Source organism: Aquarana catesbeiana, linkage group LG05, assembly GCF_042186555.1.
Source record: "Aquarana catesbeiana isolate 2022-GZ linkage group LG05, ASM4218655v1, whole genome shotgun sequence".
Classification (NCBI taxonomy): domain Eukaryota; kingdom Metazoa; phylum Chordata; class Amphibia; order Anura; family Ranidae; genus Aquarana; species Aquarana catesbeiana.
Window position 1 is genome coordinate 245,449,442 of NC_133328.1, and position 16,596 is coordinate 245,466,037.

Below are 16,596 nucleotides of genomic sequence, written 5' to 3' on the forward strand. Positions count from 1 at the left end.
CAGCATACGATCAGGGCGAAAAGAACCAGGATTATTAATACCATTACTCCTATCTGGGCGAGCACCTTCTGCCACCCACTCATCCAGCTAAAGTATTGATCCCATGGGTCTGTGATACCTGAGTTCTTCATCTCCAATGACAGATCTTCTAATTTCTTTATAGCTAGAGTAACCTTACCATTTGAGCCAGTATTATCAGGAATGTATGTACAACAGGCTCCCGTTTTTTCCTATGATTTTACAAAACATCTCCTTTCCCAGCTAGCACCATGTTTAAGGCCATCCGGTCCTGGAATGTCATGTAGGAAGTGGGGGATAACTGGTCAGCAATGCCCTGGAGGGCATCTTTAGTGTAATTTACAAATCTCTGTTGTTTATAATATGTGTAGTGTCAGGTCACCTAGAGGCTGGGTGACGGATGCACACCGTTGGGATCAGGAGTGCACCGCAAGGTAGTGGACCCTACGGCTGACTGCTGCGGATTGAACCCTGGGAGGTTCAGGAAGCAGGTCTACTGGATTACTGACACAGATCCCACTGGGAGCTAGAGCATAGATTCCCCAGGGCGCGGAGTCTAAGAGCCAGCAGGTGTTATTATTATCTACATCACATTCCTTCACAATGTGAACCATTAAAAGAATAAGGGTCCATTCACACTATCTGTGTTGGGATGTGCTGGGCAATGTTGCCCCATGCACTCCCAATGCAAAGACAAGGCAATTTGCCTTTTTCCCTATGGTGTCAGTTCACGTCACTGCGTTTCGGTGGTGTGAGCTGAAAAAATAAATACTGTATGCAGTTTTTTAATACAGTTATAAGAAAAACAAACAGTGAGATGAGCGGCAAAGAGCACTTCAACACTGTGGGCTTAATTTGCTAAAACCGGACAGAAACCAATCAGCTTCCATGTTTTGTTTTTGTTTTTTTTTTGTTTTGTTTTTTTGTTTTTTATATCAAAGCTTAATTGAACAAGCAGAAGTTAGAAGCTGATTGGCTACCATGCACAGCTGCACCAGATTTTTGCACTCTCCAGTTTTAGTAAATTAACCCGTGTCCTCCCATCCCAGTGCACTCCATGGGCTGTGCATTCAGCATGGGTGCTGCTGTGAATGGATTGTAAAAAGCAAGAATTTTATTAATGCCTACGGCATACATTTTTCTTTGTTATACTGTTTCTAATGTTTTATGTAGTATACAATGTAGTAATGCATGTAGTATGGAAGACGCATAAGTAATTGTCTTCATTATTCTTGTGAAATATCTGAACATTTTTTTTCTCAATTTTTGCAGGGTGATTGAGGATGATCAGAGGTATGTTATGTCTTTTTGGTGTTTGTGATTATTGCTTTCATATTTGTTATGAGTTTATATCTGGCTATATTACCTAAGCAAGCAAACCTCCTTTCTCTATAAACCGTCACACTTTAGCTTTAGTTGTTTCCAATGCCTTGTGCACACTGAACTTTTCACTGCAGTTTTCCTCTGACTTTGTTTTTGTGGCTTTTCCAACTATGAATGCGCTAAATCAGCAGGCTTTGCAAGACAGAAGACTTAAAAAAAAAAAGAAGAAATCTGTCTTTGGGGAGCTGATAGAGGCTGCCGCTGGTGACCTTACTTTTTGAAAATGCTAGTTATCTTGATATGGACCCTTTTTGCTTTATGTGGCTGATCTAGAATGAGTATGTACTAAAGCTGGTCATAGATGGATTGAAATTTGTTCGGTTCAGTAGGGACTGGCCAAATTTCAATCAAAGTGTAGGTGTCACTGTTCATCAGGAGTCCTTTTAGATTGAATTCCTAGTCTGTTAGACTGATGGTCTGTTATATTGAACTGTTAGGTTGACTTCTGATCAATAAGAAAGAGTCCTGCTGTCCGAATACAATGTCATTGGGAGAGGGGAGGGGGGGGGTTGAAATTCCTTCATCTATCTCACTTGTGTGGATGGAGGAATCCATTTCTATGGCCACCTTCAAGTGGTTGTAAGCTTCAGACATGAAAAATGCACAAGGCATATCCTACCATAGTGTGTACTAGCCTGAATCCAAAGCACCAAGCATGGCATCCCTCTGATCTCTCCTCTCTAGCTGCATGAATCATTTCTGACTGTGTTTCCTCACACAACAGCCTCCTGCAAGACGGCCTGCCCTCCCTCCAGAACCACAGCAGGTGACTCCTAGCCTTAGCTCTGTATTTTTCTATGACCCTGTGTAGAGGGGATATGTCTCTTTTCTCCAATCAGCTGTCCAATACCAAGGAGCTCAGTGTTCTGCAGTGTGTTTATATGATGTCAGATGCCTGCCCCCTGCTACTAGAGCTGAGAAAAATCCTTAGATCTGTGTGTTTTTTGAATGATCTATAGAAGAGATGTCTGCAAACAGGTACAACTTGTGCAGGAGGGTTTGTTTCATATCTGTGTATCACCTGAGGCTAGTCACTTCATTGGGTATAATGAAGTGACTAGCCTCAGGGTTACCACTTTTAAGATTTCCTATCCTAAAGTTGCACTAATATGGGACAGGAAAACCTACTTGATGTGGGTGAGAAGAAGGGGAACTGCAGTTAAAATTCACCTTTCAATGAATTCTGACTGGTCTCAAGAGCATGTAAAACTGATACCAGAAGCGGAAGCCGAGGGTCCATTACCACAGGCCCTTATTGCTTCAGTTCATGAGCTTTTTTTTTTTTTTTTTTTTTTAACCTTACATCCGCTCTACAGATTTTCTTTGCACCTTCTGTGCATTTATTCCTGGCAAATGTAGTTAAGCTAACATGGAAATTAACTGCAGTTAAAAGTTCATTGTATGTTGACCAGCACGTTAGAACCGCTTTAAGATCTGGTTTACACCTGTGCTTTTTGGAGCCTAATAATGTTATGTTTCACCCTAAACACAGGTTCACACCTATGTGTTTTTTAGTGCTTTTTGCAGTTTGCAGAAACGCACTACAGTCTATTTAACATGGTTTCCTTTGGTACACATTCACATCTATGTGTTTTATGCCCAGTGCGTTCTTGGAAAGGGTCAGGGACTTTTTTTCCCACTTTTTGCACGTAATAGACTTCAATGGAATCGCACCAGACATGCGTAGTGTTTGTGATGCGATTTTTGATGTTTTTGCGTTTTTATTTTTCTGTTTACCAAAGTTTTACTGCGGCAAGTTGGCTCCCCAGCGCGAAACCACGTTACTGTATGTGGACTCGCAGGGTCCAGATAGCAGGGGCGCTCGCGCTGCACAGCGGGGGTGCCGATGCTCATGGCCGACGATCGCAATGACCACCGGCCACGAGCGATCGTGACCAGGAGACACAGAACAGGCACGAGTCTGTGTAAACACACTCTTCCCTGTTCTGTTCTGACAGGAGTGACAGATCGTGTGTTCCTATTAGCTAGGAACCACGATCTGTAACTTCCTGTAGTTCCCCTTCAGTTAGAATCACCTCCCAGGGAACAAAGTTAACCCCTTCACCGCCCCCTAGTGTTAACCCCTTCACTGCCAGTGATATTTATACAGTAATCAATGCATTTTTAATCGCACTGATTGCTGTATTAATGCCAATGGTTCCAAAAAAGTGTCAAAATTGTCCAATGTGTCCACCATAATGTCGCAGTCACGTTTAAAAAACGCTTATTGCGTTTTTTTGGGGGGTTTTTTTTACCAAAAATATGTAGAAGAATACACATCGGCCTAAACTGAGGAAAAAAAAGTGTGTGTATGTATGTATGTATGTATATATATATATATATTTTCCGATCAGCTGGAGTGACATGACCAGGGCGCAAGCGCACATCGTAGGAGGCACCATTTCACAGCCACAATTGAAACCTATACAAACAGCGGGGGGGAGCGTAGTTCTCACATTGTGCCTCACTGTTGCGGGACGGCTTTACAGTGTGCTGATGGTCCGGTTTTATCTGTGTTGCAGGGCAGGTCTGCTGTGTGAAAGGGTGGGTTGCAACACAGACAAAACCAGCTCTTCACCACAGCCACTAGCTGCCCTCCAGCAGTAGCAATGCACAATCTGAGAACTACAGTCTCACCCGCTGTTTGTATAGGTTTAAATTGTGCCTGTGAAATGGTTTCTCCCATCGAGAGACATCTCCTAGGATGTGCACGTGCGCCCTGGTTACGTCAGCCCAGCTGATTGTCAAATCAGCTGTTGTGCTGTTACGTCAGCCCAGCTGATTGTCAAATCAGCTGTTGTGCTGTTCCGTACGGCGCATGTGCAGTACATACTGGCACTATTCAATGGGGGGCACTTCTCAATAGAACACTGGCAAAAAAAAACACATGGGTCCCTCCCCAGGTCCGTACCAGGCCCTTCGGGTCTAGTATGGATTCGAAGGGGACCCCCCACGCCAATTTAAGAAAAAAAAAATGCATACCAGACCCTTATCTGAGAATGCAGCCCAGCAAGTCGGGAAAGGGAGAGGAGCGAATATAGCGATCTGCAGTAAATACAATCTTTTAAAACGGTTTCACACTGTGGAGTTTCTTTTTGACATTTTTATGTGAGGATGCTACATTTTTGAGCAGTGTTTGGAACTTGCAACCTGACCTGGAATCCATTTTGATAATTCAAAAGCGTGCATTGACCAAACTTAATTGCGAGGTCGCACGCTCTGAGATGAGCAGCCATTACCTTGGAGTGGGGAGCATCTGAGTGTAATCACTGCTGCAGATCGCTATATTCACAGTCACCTATCAAGTCTCGTTTATATTGCTGTATTAAGGACCCTGAAAACTGATCCTGGGTGGTCAGAGTATCACGGACTTATATGCACTTGAGCACTTTATGGATCACTTTTGTATCAATATTTATATTTTATGAAATGTGCGTATATTCACACTAATATGATGTAAGCTGAATGACGACTTTAGTCGCTTATATATTATTATGATTATTATTATTATTATATTCTTGGATTTGATTTATAGGCACATCACTTTAATTAACAATTTTGTTTTTTAGGTTTGTGCTGCAGGTTCAGCAGATCATTAAGGGGATAGTGCAGCACGTTTATTTATTTATACCCTATTGTTATTTCTATATTTGGTCATGTAATGTAAAAATGTTTTTACAAAAATTCAGAGCATTTGTCTACAGCTTGAATGGAAGCTTTTTCATTTTACACTTTAGCTTTTTTGTTTTTCAGGCAGTTGTTTTTGATAAATTTGAAAGACTTCCTTATGCCTTAGGACAGGTTCACACTTGTTACGACACGACTGTTGTACTGGGACTGTATGTTGAACAGTCCCAGTGTGACAAAAATTCCCTTTCCTGCTCTTGTAATCACCATGTCGGATGTCACAAGTCGGATGGTTAGGACAAGGATCCTACTTTGATCCGACTTCAATAATATTCAATGGGCTGAAGTAGGACCAAAGTCGGACTAAAGTAGTGCAAGAACCTTGTGTCGGACCAGTTAAGACAGCTCTCCTAGGAAATCATTGATTTATACACGTCATGCGACATGTGCTCACAAAGTCGGAACGTATGTCTTAGGCCGGGTTTACACTGGTGCGACACGACACTCATCCTACTTTGGATCAGACTTTGCACTGCGACTTGAAGCCGACATACGTCCGACTTTCAATGAACAGGGATCCGACTTGAATCCCTGCCAATACCAGGCACCATGTTTGGTATGAATCTTGAGGGGGAACTCCACAGCAAATTTTAAATAAAAAAAAAAAAACGCATGGGTTCCTCCTCCAAGAGCATACCAGGCCCTTCGGTCTGGTATGGATTTTAAGGGGAACCCCCTACACCGAAAAAACGGCGTGGGGGTCCCCCCAAAATCCATTACAGACCCTTATCGAGCACGCAGCCCGGCCGGTCAGGAAAGCGGGTGGGGACGAGCGAGGGCCCCCCCCCCCTCCTGAACCGTGCCAGGCCGCGTACCAGGCCCTCAACATGGGGGGGCTGGGTGCTTTGGGGCAGGGGGGGCGCCGTGCGGCCCCCCCCACCCCAAGGCACCTTGTCCCCATGTTGATGAGGACAAGGGCCTCTTCCCGACAACCCTGGCTGTTGGTTGTCAGGATCTGCAGGCGGGGGGCATATCGGAGTCCGGGAGCCCCATTTAACAAGGGGCCCCCAGATCCCCGCCCCCCAACCTATGTGAATGAGTATGGTAGCACATCCTGCTAGCTCGTCCCCATCCTTTTCCTGACCGGCTGGGTTGCGCGCTCGGATAAGGGTCTGGTATGGATTTTGGGGGGGACCCCCCACGCCGTTTTTTCAGTGTAGGGGGTTCCCCTTAAAATCCATATCAGACCGAAGGGCCTGGTATGCTCTTGGAGGGGGAACCCACGCCGATTTTTTTTTTTTTTTTTTTTTTTTTTTTTTATTTAAAATTTGGCGCAGAGTTCCCCTTCAAGATCATCAGAGCACAAGTTGCATGCCAAAGTCGGATCATGCAAGATGGCGATCCGACTTCAATTATAGTCAATGGGCTGAAGTAGGATCAAAGTCGGACCAAAGTAGTACAGGGAGCATTTTCAAAGTCAAACCAACTTGCGTCGGACCAGTTAAGACGGCTCCCATAGGGAAACATTGATTTTCACACGTCATGCGACATGAACTCCCAGTTTCGGAGCGTTTGTCGCACCGGTGTGAACCCAGCCTTAGTTTAGTTTGTGTTCTCTTTCAGTTGCATTTTTGAACCAGAGGGCAATGCATGTAGTTTAACAGACAGCACAGCAGAAGAACACGTATTGGCTCTGGTAGAGCATGCTGCAGATGAAGCAAGAGACAAAGTCAACAGATATTTCTCTAACTGCAAGGTATGTTTTTCCTAATACAAAACGTGGCACAGTAGCAGGCAGAGATTTTTATTGGCAATTCATTTAATTCTAAAATGGCGACTTTTACTTCCAGATTGGTTACCTTAAGAAGAATACAGATGGCACTTTAATTTATACTGTAGTCAACTCTGATCCAGATGCAGAGGGTAAGTAGTATAAATGTGTTTAAAAGTGCACCTTGTCTAACAGTAAACATTGTATTGCAAAGGGGACAATAGAGTATGTGTTGTGTTAGATTCTTGCAATAGTGTGGGTTTTGGTGTACTTTTGAAGAATGCATTTTGCTGGAAACGACACCAAAGATGTAAGCAGGGGTTTTCTTTAAAACAACCCTACTAATACAATAGGTGTGAATGTACTCTAAATATTTAAAGTCAGCTTGAGCTCAAACTTAATTCACATTTACTTCTCCAACAACCTAACCTCTTAGAGCTATCCTAGTACTGAGCAAACACAACAGATTGGGAATTGAAAGTAAACCTATGCTTTGACAATGCAGAGTTAAGCAAGTGTTTCATTTATTTGCAGCCCACCCCAGCTGTGCATACTGTACTTGCCTGCCTTTTACTCCCCCGCCACCCCCTTTTGATGCCAGGAATTGAGTTAGAAAGTCCTTTTAACCTCCTCAAACTTCCTAAGGGCTGTGGATCCTTTTCCTGTCAAAGGTGAATCACCAAAAACCAATGCTGTTACATGGGAGGAAGGGGAAGAGAGTCTTCTGGTCTCCATACCTAAAAGTACCGGTTATTCCATTTCACTCCTGGTTGCCAAGGAGAGCATAGGTATATGAGAGCAAACGGTAGATGAACAAATACAGCTAGGTAAGGCGGCAGTTAAATAACCCTGTTGCTTGCCCCCATGTGGACAAAACACAGCTTGACTTTAAAGTCAACATTTTAAAATACACTAAAACCCTCATAACTGAAACCACAATGGAACTCTGTATCTTTGTTACAATATACCTTGCAGCATATTGTTTGTTATAAAAGGTTTGATGCCCATTTTTTGGAATCGTAATTGGGTAGTAGGATGTACTGAATCATCGAGCAGACTTGGGCACTGCAGAAATCCCCCTTTTTTTTTTTTTTTTTTTTTTTTTTTTTTTTTTTAGTCCAAGCTGTTATTGCTGACTAAAAATAAATATAAAAAAAAAAATCACATGCAGTGTTGTGCCTTTTATAGGACTATAGAGCTTTTAGGTCTTTCTTTCTTTCTTTCTTTCTTTCTTTCTTTCTTTCTTTCTTTCTTTCTTTCTTTCTTTCTTTCTTTCTTTCTTTCTTTCTTTCCACTTGCTCCATTTTACACTATGCAGTCAACTTAGCCCAGTATTTTTGCCCACTCCAGCAGCACATCATAATCAGTCTGTGTTTGCCTAGCAGAATATTGTAGATTTTGCACAGTAATCTAATTCTTTTAGGTGTAAACTGGCAGTAACAAAAAATACAATTCATCTATCAACACATTTAGACACAAGCGATCTTGCTTTAAATACACCCACACCATTTTAAGCAAATGTGGATATAAACTGCACTTGTATACTCTAAAAATTTGGGTAATCTATATTTATATTTCTTTATCGTACATCATGGAACACAGAGCCTAAGTAATAACTTAATGGGTATATAGGCACCTTCAGGTGATGGACACTGGTATACCCAATACAGGAAGTTCACTCCACTATATAACCCCTCCTCCTTCCAGCAGTGTAACAGTTTTTTCACCAGTGTCTAAGGTGTTGGTCACGGGTGAAGATGAGCTCCAGGAGGGTTCCTTGCGGGATTTAAATAGCCTTCATAGACCGGATCCATCCAAAGTGCCACTGAGGCCCAGGTGGATGGTCCCCCGGCCTTGTATACGAAGCACGCGGTTTTGCCTCTAACGCCTCTCTTTGAGGGCTGGATCCCGGGACCCAGGGCTTTGGTCATGCTACATTACCTAAAAGCTTTTCCTGGCGGAGTGCTTTTACAGGTCCAAGGGAGTGGAATCCCGATAAAAAGGGACCCGGTCCTTGAAGGTTTGCTAAACGCAGCCCGCAGTGATGAGTGAAGGTTGGATTGACTGTTAAATCAGCAAATCCTGCGGCAGGGATAAGGTAAGGGAAGAAACTTAGGAACTAAAAAGTCCACCTATGTTTTCTTCTCTAAGGGAAAAAAATGTTGTCATGTCTTAAATCACCACTAGAGGGAGTATATGCACATAGCTTAATCTGTTGTCTTCACTTAAACTCAGTGTCAGTCTGTGTGTGGCCGCAGCAGCTTGTGCAGGGGGATTCCTCGCAAGGTAAGAGATCTGCCAATGCTTTTCTCCCCCCTGAAAGGACCAGAAGGGTTAGGGAAACAGCAGTGGTTGTACCTCCCTTGTAATACCCCCCCCCCTTTCACCCGGGGGGGGGGGTTTTGCTTCAATGGTTGTTTTCCTCTGCCTCCTCTCCCCCCCCCCCCTCGTGTTGGGTCTGCGTACCCGAAAGCCGCCCGCGCAGGAATAATTTTCAAACAGAAAAGGAGGGGGCGGGGGCCTAGGCACTGCACCATGTAACATCCACGAGGACGCATGGCACAAGCAGCATTAAGGGTCAGCTGGAGCAGTCTCTCCTCGGCTGATAGCGAGGAGGAAGCAAGCAGGCTACACACGGGACACAGGAGCGGTGGGGCACGTAAGGGCTGCAAGTGGCATTCCTAATACGGGAAGGACATTTTTCCAGGCACTAGGCTGAACTTAATAGTGGCATCATTCTGTCATGACTATGTTCAGCAATTGGTGCATTTTAATAGTGCCTCTGCTTTTGTGCTTAGGACTATGCGTACCAAAAGATGCCACAAAGACCAGAAAGGTTTCACCCCCAGGCGCTAGGACCTCCAGTCGTACCTCCACACTGTCATCCTCGCCTGAAATGCCTATTATGGCAAGACAGGGTGAGCCATTGGAACAAATTGGTGGTGCAGCTGCTTCTCACATTTCAGCCCCTGTATACGTGACTGAAGAGGTCTTTTCCCTTAACGTCTTTCAGGACAGCACTTGAGAGAGAGTGACTCTTCCCCTTGCAAACAGGAAACGCCTCTTCCACCAAACTTTAAAAGGAGGCTTCTTTCCACACATTGTCAGTTTTTGTGTTTCCTCTGGAGGGAACACTTCATGGGGAAGTCAGGGCTCAGGTACTGTCCTGGGAGCTCAGGTTTCCTGTGTTTTCACCAAATGCTTTTTTCACCTCATGAGAGCTGTTCCTCCCATTCCACAGCTGATGTTGGGTGCTGCTGGCTGGGCTCCCTCTCCCTCTTCATCTGGGCTCAGGGTGAGTCTGACTGTCATGGGCATCACTCCTAGGCGGCGGCAAGGCAGGCGGTGGCCGTTTACTGTGTTTTTTTTCTTCGGTCCACCGCACCTGTAGTGAGCATCCTTGAAAAAAGGACAGGTTGTCTCACTGGGATGGTTTCTTCTTTTTGTCTCATGGCAGGCCAAGAGCTCTGATCCAGTGGCAAAAAGGAAATGCCCTTCATGTAAATCTAAACTACCTGAAGGATGGAAGAAGACTTTATGTCAAACCTGTATTGATTTGCTAGTTAAAGAAGACGCTTTTTCCGCTTGCAGCGACTTGATTGCATCTGTTAAAAAAGAACTTGATGCGACTATTCAATCATTTCGCTCTTCTCTAGCAAACCCATCCCTGAGTCAGCCACCTCACAGTCCTCTCAAGGCTCACTTATAGTCCCGACGGTGGAGACTGAGACTCCTACCCCAGAGGGACATTCCCCCTATCAATCTGAAGAGGAGTCTGATGAGGGGGAGGAAGGAGAAAATTTACCTTCAAAATTTAAATTTTCTTTAGAACAGGTAGATGGCCTGTTAACCACTTCAGCCCCGGAAGGATTTACCCCCTTCCTGACCAGAGCACTTTTTACAATTTGGCACTGCGTCGCTTTAACTGCTAATTGCGCGGTGATGCAATGCTGTACCCAAACAAAATTTGTGTCCTTTTCTTCCCACAAATAGAGCTTTCTTTTGATGGTATTTGATCACCTCTGCGGTTTTTATTTTTTGCGCTATAAACGGAAAAAGGCCGAAAATTTTGAAAAAAAAATGATATTTTCTACTTTTTGTTATTAAAAAAATCCAACAAACTCAATTTTAGTCATACATTTAGGTCAAAATGTATTCGGCCACATGTCTTTGGTAAAAAAAATGTCAATAAGCGTATATTTATTGGTTTGCGCAAAAGTTATAGCGTCTACAAACTAGGGTACATTTTCTGGAATTTACACAGCCTTTAGTTTATGACTGCCTATGTTATTTCTTGAGGTGCTAAAATGGCAGGGCAGTACAAACACCCCCCCCCCCATGACCCCATTTTGGAAAGTAGACACCCCAAGGAAATTGCTGAGAGGCATGTTGAGTCCATTGAATATTAATTTCTCCAAGCGTCTTCCAGGACAGCCCATGAGACCTTGGGCTCCTCCTACCAGGACAGGAAACACGTCACCCCCACCAGATAAAAGGGCGGTCCTCCAGGCCCATGTCAGTTATTTGTGTTTCCTCCGGACGGGGGGGTAACATGTTCCTGGAACCTGCTCCCATAGGCCTTATAAGCAGGGGCTTTGTATGATTATTTTCTGGGGCATATCTCTTACCTCTTCCTCTGCCAGAAGCAGCACACCGCTGGGGAGGTTGGCTGTGCTGCTGTTCCCTGTCCTCAGTGCCTGGAGAGGGCCAGGACCGGTGTGAGGCCGGGCCCCCTAGCGCAGTGCATTGCACTATAGCTCAGCTGAGCATCGGTTGTCCTTCCCTACCGACAGCGTGGCTGATCTGAGCAGGGAATGGAGGAAGCCGCAGCGCTCGAGGGGGCGGAGCTATTGCACTCCAAGCTGGCCCACAGGAAGTGCCTGGAGAGGGTTACTTCCGGGGCATATAACGTCCTCATCGGGCGCCGGAGACGAGGTTCCAGTCTCCATAAACGGCGCGAACAGAGAACGCTGGCTGCTGGTGTTTCTTGGTGTAAAGCAGCCAGGCTGTGGACGACCAAGAGGAGCAGAATGGATCCTCCTGCAATACCTGCACAGGCAGCGGATGCGGTTCCCAACACCAGCACCTCACAGGTAAGCCTGGGGTGTTCTGTCACCACCTTGCTATCCCTGTGAGTGTTCCCTCCCCCCTCTGTAGTAGTGGGTGTTAGGGGACACATTTCCTCCCTCCTGCACGTGGTGTTACGGAGTAATTGGGTGGCTTTAATTACATGGTGGGTCATTTATTTTGTCTTGCAAACCAAGACTCAGGACAAGGCCCAAGCGCAGCCACTTAAAAGGAAATGTGCGGTTTGCGCAAACAAATTGAGCTCCTCATGGAGCAAAGCAGTTTGTCGCACCTGTATAGAAGGCCTAGTAAAAGATGACCCGGTTGCCTCTTGCCAGAAGATGCTTACTTCAGTTAGGGATGAGCTTGCGTCCACCTTCAGTTCTTTTAGAACGCTTATTGACAAGCTCCAGACTCCAGCAGAGAGTCCGTCTTCACTGAAGGCGTCAGTCAGCACTCCGCAGCAGGCAGAGAGTCAGGACTCTGAGGCTGAGGTCAGATCTACCCGTTCTTCTCTGGAAGAATCAGGGTCAGATACAGAGCCCAGGGATAGAGAATCCACTCGAGGCTCAAGATTTAAGTTATCTGTTGAGGATGTAGATGACTTATTAAAGGCTATCTATACTACCCTTGAATTAAAAGAGGAAGAGGTTCAGTTATCCAAACATGATTTTATGTATAAAGGATTGCATAAGAGAAAATCAAGAGTTTTTCCAGTTCGTAGTTCTTTGGTTGATACTATTAAACTGGAATGGGATAATCCTGAGAGAAAACCATTCTTCTCTAGTAACCTAAAAAGGAGGTTTCCTTTTGATGAGGACACTGCGCAGCCGTGGAATAAGAATCCCAAGTTAGACGCACCTCTTTCAAAGGTTTCAAAAAACTCGGACCTAGCGTTCGATGATATGGGCACGCTTAAGGATCCCATGGACAAGAGGGGGGATATCCTTCTCCACAGAGCCTGGGACTCAGCGGTTGGAAACCTGAAACCAGCTCTGGCTTCCACTTGTGTGGACAGAAATCTGGAGGTTTGGTTGACTCAGATTCAGTCACATCTGTCAGCAAGTACCTCCAGAGAGCAAATTTTAAAGTCTTTTGCTCTCCTATTTCAGGCAGTGGGTTTTTTGGCAGATTCTTCCGCTGAGTCAGTAAGAATGTCGGCCAGGACTTCGGCTCTAGTGAACTCGGTCAGGAGAAGCCTTTGGCTTAAGACCTGGTCAGGGGACTCGGCCTCCAAGTTGCGCCTTTGTGGCCTTCCTTTAACTGGCGATCATTTATTTGGCCCAGGTCTACAGGAGGCACTGGAACGCACGGCTGATAAGAAAAAGGCGTTTCCAGAGAAAGAGTTCCGACAGCCAGAAAATGTTTTCGTGGCCAAAGCAGGCAACAGAGTCCTAGAGAAAAGGACAGCAGGCCAAAAAAGCATTGGACTGGGCACAAAGGCAGAGGCAAAGGGGGAGTGCTGTTTAACCCTCCTCAACAGCCCGCCAAACCACAGTGACTTGTGTTCCCCGGTGGGAGGGAGATTGAGGGCCTTCATCCCACAGTGGGCAGCAGTCACTCTGAGCCCCTTCATCCTGGACCTAGTGACCAACGAGTACAGGCTGGAGTTTGTTCACCAACCATGGTCATATTTCCTCCACAAGATCTGGAGAAAGCGAGGGCTCTGGGTCTCCAGATCGGAGACTTATTAGATCAAAAAGTCCTGATTCCTGTTCCTCAGTCAGAGCAGGGCAAGGGATTCTATCCCCATGTATTTGTGGTCAGAAAGCCATCAGGAAAATTTTGACTTATCCTGAATCTCCGGACCTTAAACAAGTCCATCAGATACAAGCATTTCCGTATGGAGACGGTTTTTACAATCAAAAACCTACTATACCCAAACTGCTTTATGGCCACGTTGGACTTAAGGGATGTCTATCTTCACATCCCTATCCATCCAGCCTTCCAAAAGTTTTTGAGATTGGCAGTGGAGATGGGTATGGGGACCCGACATTTTCAATTTCAAGCCCTCCCTTTTGGTCTTTCCTCAGCCCCACGCATCTTTACGAAGGTGTTGGGGGAAGCGCTGGCTCCACTAAGGTTAAAGGCGATAACTGTTATCCCTTACTTGGACGACCTCCTGATCGTGGCAAAATCAAACTAAAGGCTGCTGGAGGATCTCCAGGCTGTACAGGACTTCTTACAGTCCCTAGGCTGGCTGATAAACAAAGAAAAATCGTCCTTGATTCCAGCCCAGAAAGTAACTTATCTGGGTTATGATTTTTGCTCAGTGAACCAAAGAGTTTTTCTTCCTCAGGAGAAGATTACCAAGGTGTTCCAGACTATGTCAGCATTGCAGACCAACCAGTCAGTCTCTCTGAGACAGGTGTCGAGGGCAGTGGGTCTTATGACCTCATGTTTTCCCGCAGTACCATGGGCGAGACTCAGTCAGCGTCCGTTACAAATGTTTCTTTTAAGAAACTGGGAAAGGGACGTAAGGTCCCTGGAGTCAAGGATCCGGCTTCCCGACAGGATAAAAAGAAGCCTGTGGTGGTGGAGAGCTGGTCAGCACCTAGCAGGAGGTCTCCCATGGTCCTTTCCCATTTCCCAAAGGATTGCCACGGATGAGTTCCTGGGGATGGGGGGCCCACCTCAGCAATGCATTAGCACAGGGAGAGTCGTCCCCAGAGGAGGCAAGGGCCTCATCCAATCAAAGAGAGCTGCTTGCAGTCCAGAGAGCCCTGCAGTCTTTTCAGATGGAGATCAGGGGTCACAACCTCCAAATTCTGTCGAACAATGTCGCGTATATCAACAAGCAGGGAGGCACGAGAAGCCAGAGGCTTCAGTCCATTGCCCAGGAGATCCTTTCATGGGCAGAGGGGAATCTAACTTCTATTTCTGCTGTACACCTGAAGGGGACAAACAATTGCCTGGCAGATTATCTCAGCCGTCACAGGATAGACCGAGACAACTGGTCCCTTCATCCCGAAGTCTTTGCAGACCTCACCAAAAGATGGGGTTATCCCGTAGTGGATTTGTTCGCAAACCGAAACAACCGCAAGACGGAGATATTCTTTTCCATGTACCCGGCAGACCAAGCCTTGGGGATCGATGCTCTGGCAAACCCATGGCCTCCAGGCCTATGTTATGCCTTCCCGCCAATCAGACTGATTCCAGAAGTCCTCAAAGTTTCTGCTGGAAGAGACCGATCTGATTCTAATTGCCCCATTTTGGCCCAAGAGGCCATGGTTTTCCCTGCTACAGTCTCTGGTTTCAGAGCCTCCGCAGAGTCTTCCGAAAAGGGAAGACCTTTTATTGCAGGGTCCAGTATCACACCCTCAGGTGGTTTCCTTAAACTTGACGGCCTGGTATCTGAAGAAAAGATACTGAGCGCCCAAGGGTTCTCTGACAACGTAGTCAGGACTCTCGTTAATTGCAGGAAGCCGGTTACTAGAGCCATATATTTGGAAAAGGTTTAACTCGTGGTTATCTGAAAATGAAAGATTAACTCATGATATTCCGTCTATTTTGGAATTTTTCCAAGAGGGTGTCGACAAAGGTCTTTCTGTTAGTACCTTAAAGGTACAGGCGGCAGCTATTAGTGTGTTCCTCCAGTTTTCTCTCCTGGAAAATCCCACTATAGCCAGATTTTTCAAATCTATCTCCTAGGGCCAGACCAGTAGTGGTGAGAAGTTGTCCAACGTGGGACCTGTCCCTAGTACTTCAAACTCTGGTAGAATTTCCGTTTGAGCCTCTGGGAAGTATGTCAGTTAAGTTACTTGCATTAAAAACTGTGTTCCTAGCTGTTATCTCAGCTCGTAGGGTAAGTGAGTTGCAGGCCCTATCAGTAAGGGAGCCCTTCCTCAAGATTTTTGAGGATCGTGTTGTTTTGCGAACCGATCCAGGTTTTTTGCCCAAGGTGGCAAGTACATTCCACCGATCTCAGGACATTGTATTGCCAACCTTTTGTAGTTCGCCACAGGGCGACTTAGAAATAAAATTTAGTTTTCTAGATGTAAGAAGGATTCTCTTAGTCTATCTTGAGGTCACCAAGACCTTTAGGAAAACTGATGCCTTATTTGTCCTCTTTTCTGGAGTTCACAAGGGGAATAGTGCATCTAAAGCCACATTGGCTAGATGGATAAAGCAAGCCATCGTGGAAGCTTAAAAAATTAGGGAGGTTCCTACACCTTTTTGTTACTGCGCACTCAACTAGAGCCTTGTCTACGTCTTGGGCTGAGAGGGCTGGTGCCTCACCGGAACAAATTTGCAGGGCTGCCACTTGGCAGTTACTCGACCTTCATTAAACATTATCGCCTGGATCTCCTATCAGCTCAGGAGCAGGCGTTTGCTCGTAAGGTCCTTCAGGCAGTTGTCCCTCCCTAGACTGGTAAGTTCTGGCTCATCATCTCATGGGCTGTCCTGAAAGACGCTTGGAGAAAAGCAGAGTTAGACTTACCGGTAACTCCTTTTCTGAGAGTCTTCCAAGACAGCCGGATTCCCATCCAGTATTGTCTGAAGTTATGTGTATTATACATATGTTTTGCAGGGTCCTACGGTTCTTGAGAAGACTGACATGGGCCTGGGGGACCCCCACTTTATCTGGTGGGGGTGACGTGTTTCCTGTCCTGGTAGGAGGAGCCCAAGGTCTCATTGGCTGTCCTGGAAGACTCTCAGAAAAGGAGTTACCGGTAAGTCTAACTCAGATTTTTTTTTTTTTGTCCCAAGTGATTGAATAAAAAAAAAAA

General features: G+C 45.6%; 1 protein-coding gene across 10 annotated transcripts in view; it reads left to right on the forward strand.

Annotated features, from left to right (window-relative positions):
• BRD9 (bromodomain containing 9) overlaps positions 1-16,596 on the forward strand; it is a 101,222-nt gene that overhangs the window by 36,306 nt on the left and 48,320 nt on the right. For 7 of the 10 annotated variants that reach the window (XM_073630662.1, XM_073630661.1, XM_073630666.1 and 4 more), the window contains exons 8-11: positions 1,291-1,311; positions 2,126-2,167; positions 6,652-6,784; positions 6,879-6,951. In XM_073630662.1, the coding sequence (XP_073486763.1) occupies positions 1,291-1,311; positions 2,126-2,167; positions 6,652-6,784; positions 6,879-6,951 (269 nt within the window). The remainder of the gene's footprint in view (positions 1-1,290; positions 1,312-2,125; positions 2,168-6,651; positions 6,785-6,878; positions 6,952-16,596) is intronic. The other 3 variants (XM_073630663.1, XM_073630667.1, XM_073630668.1) reach the window with 1 other exon arrangement.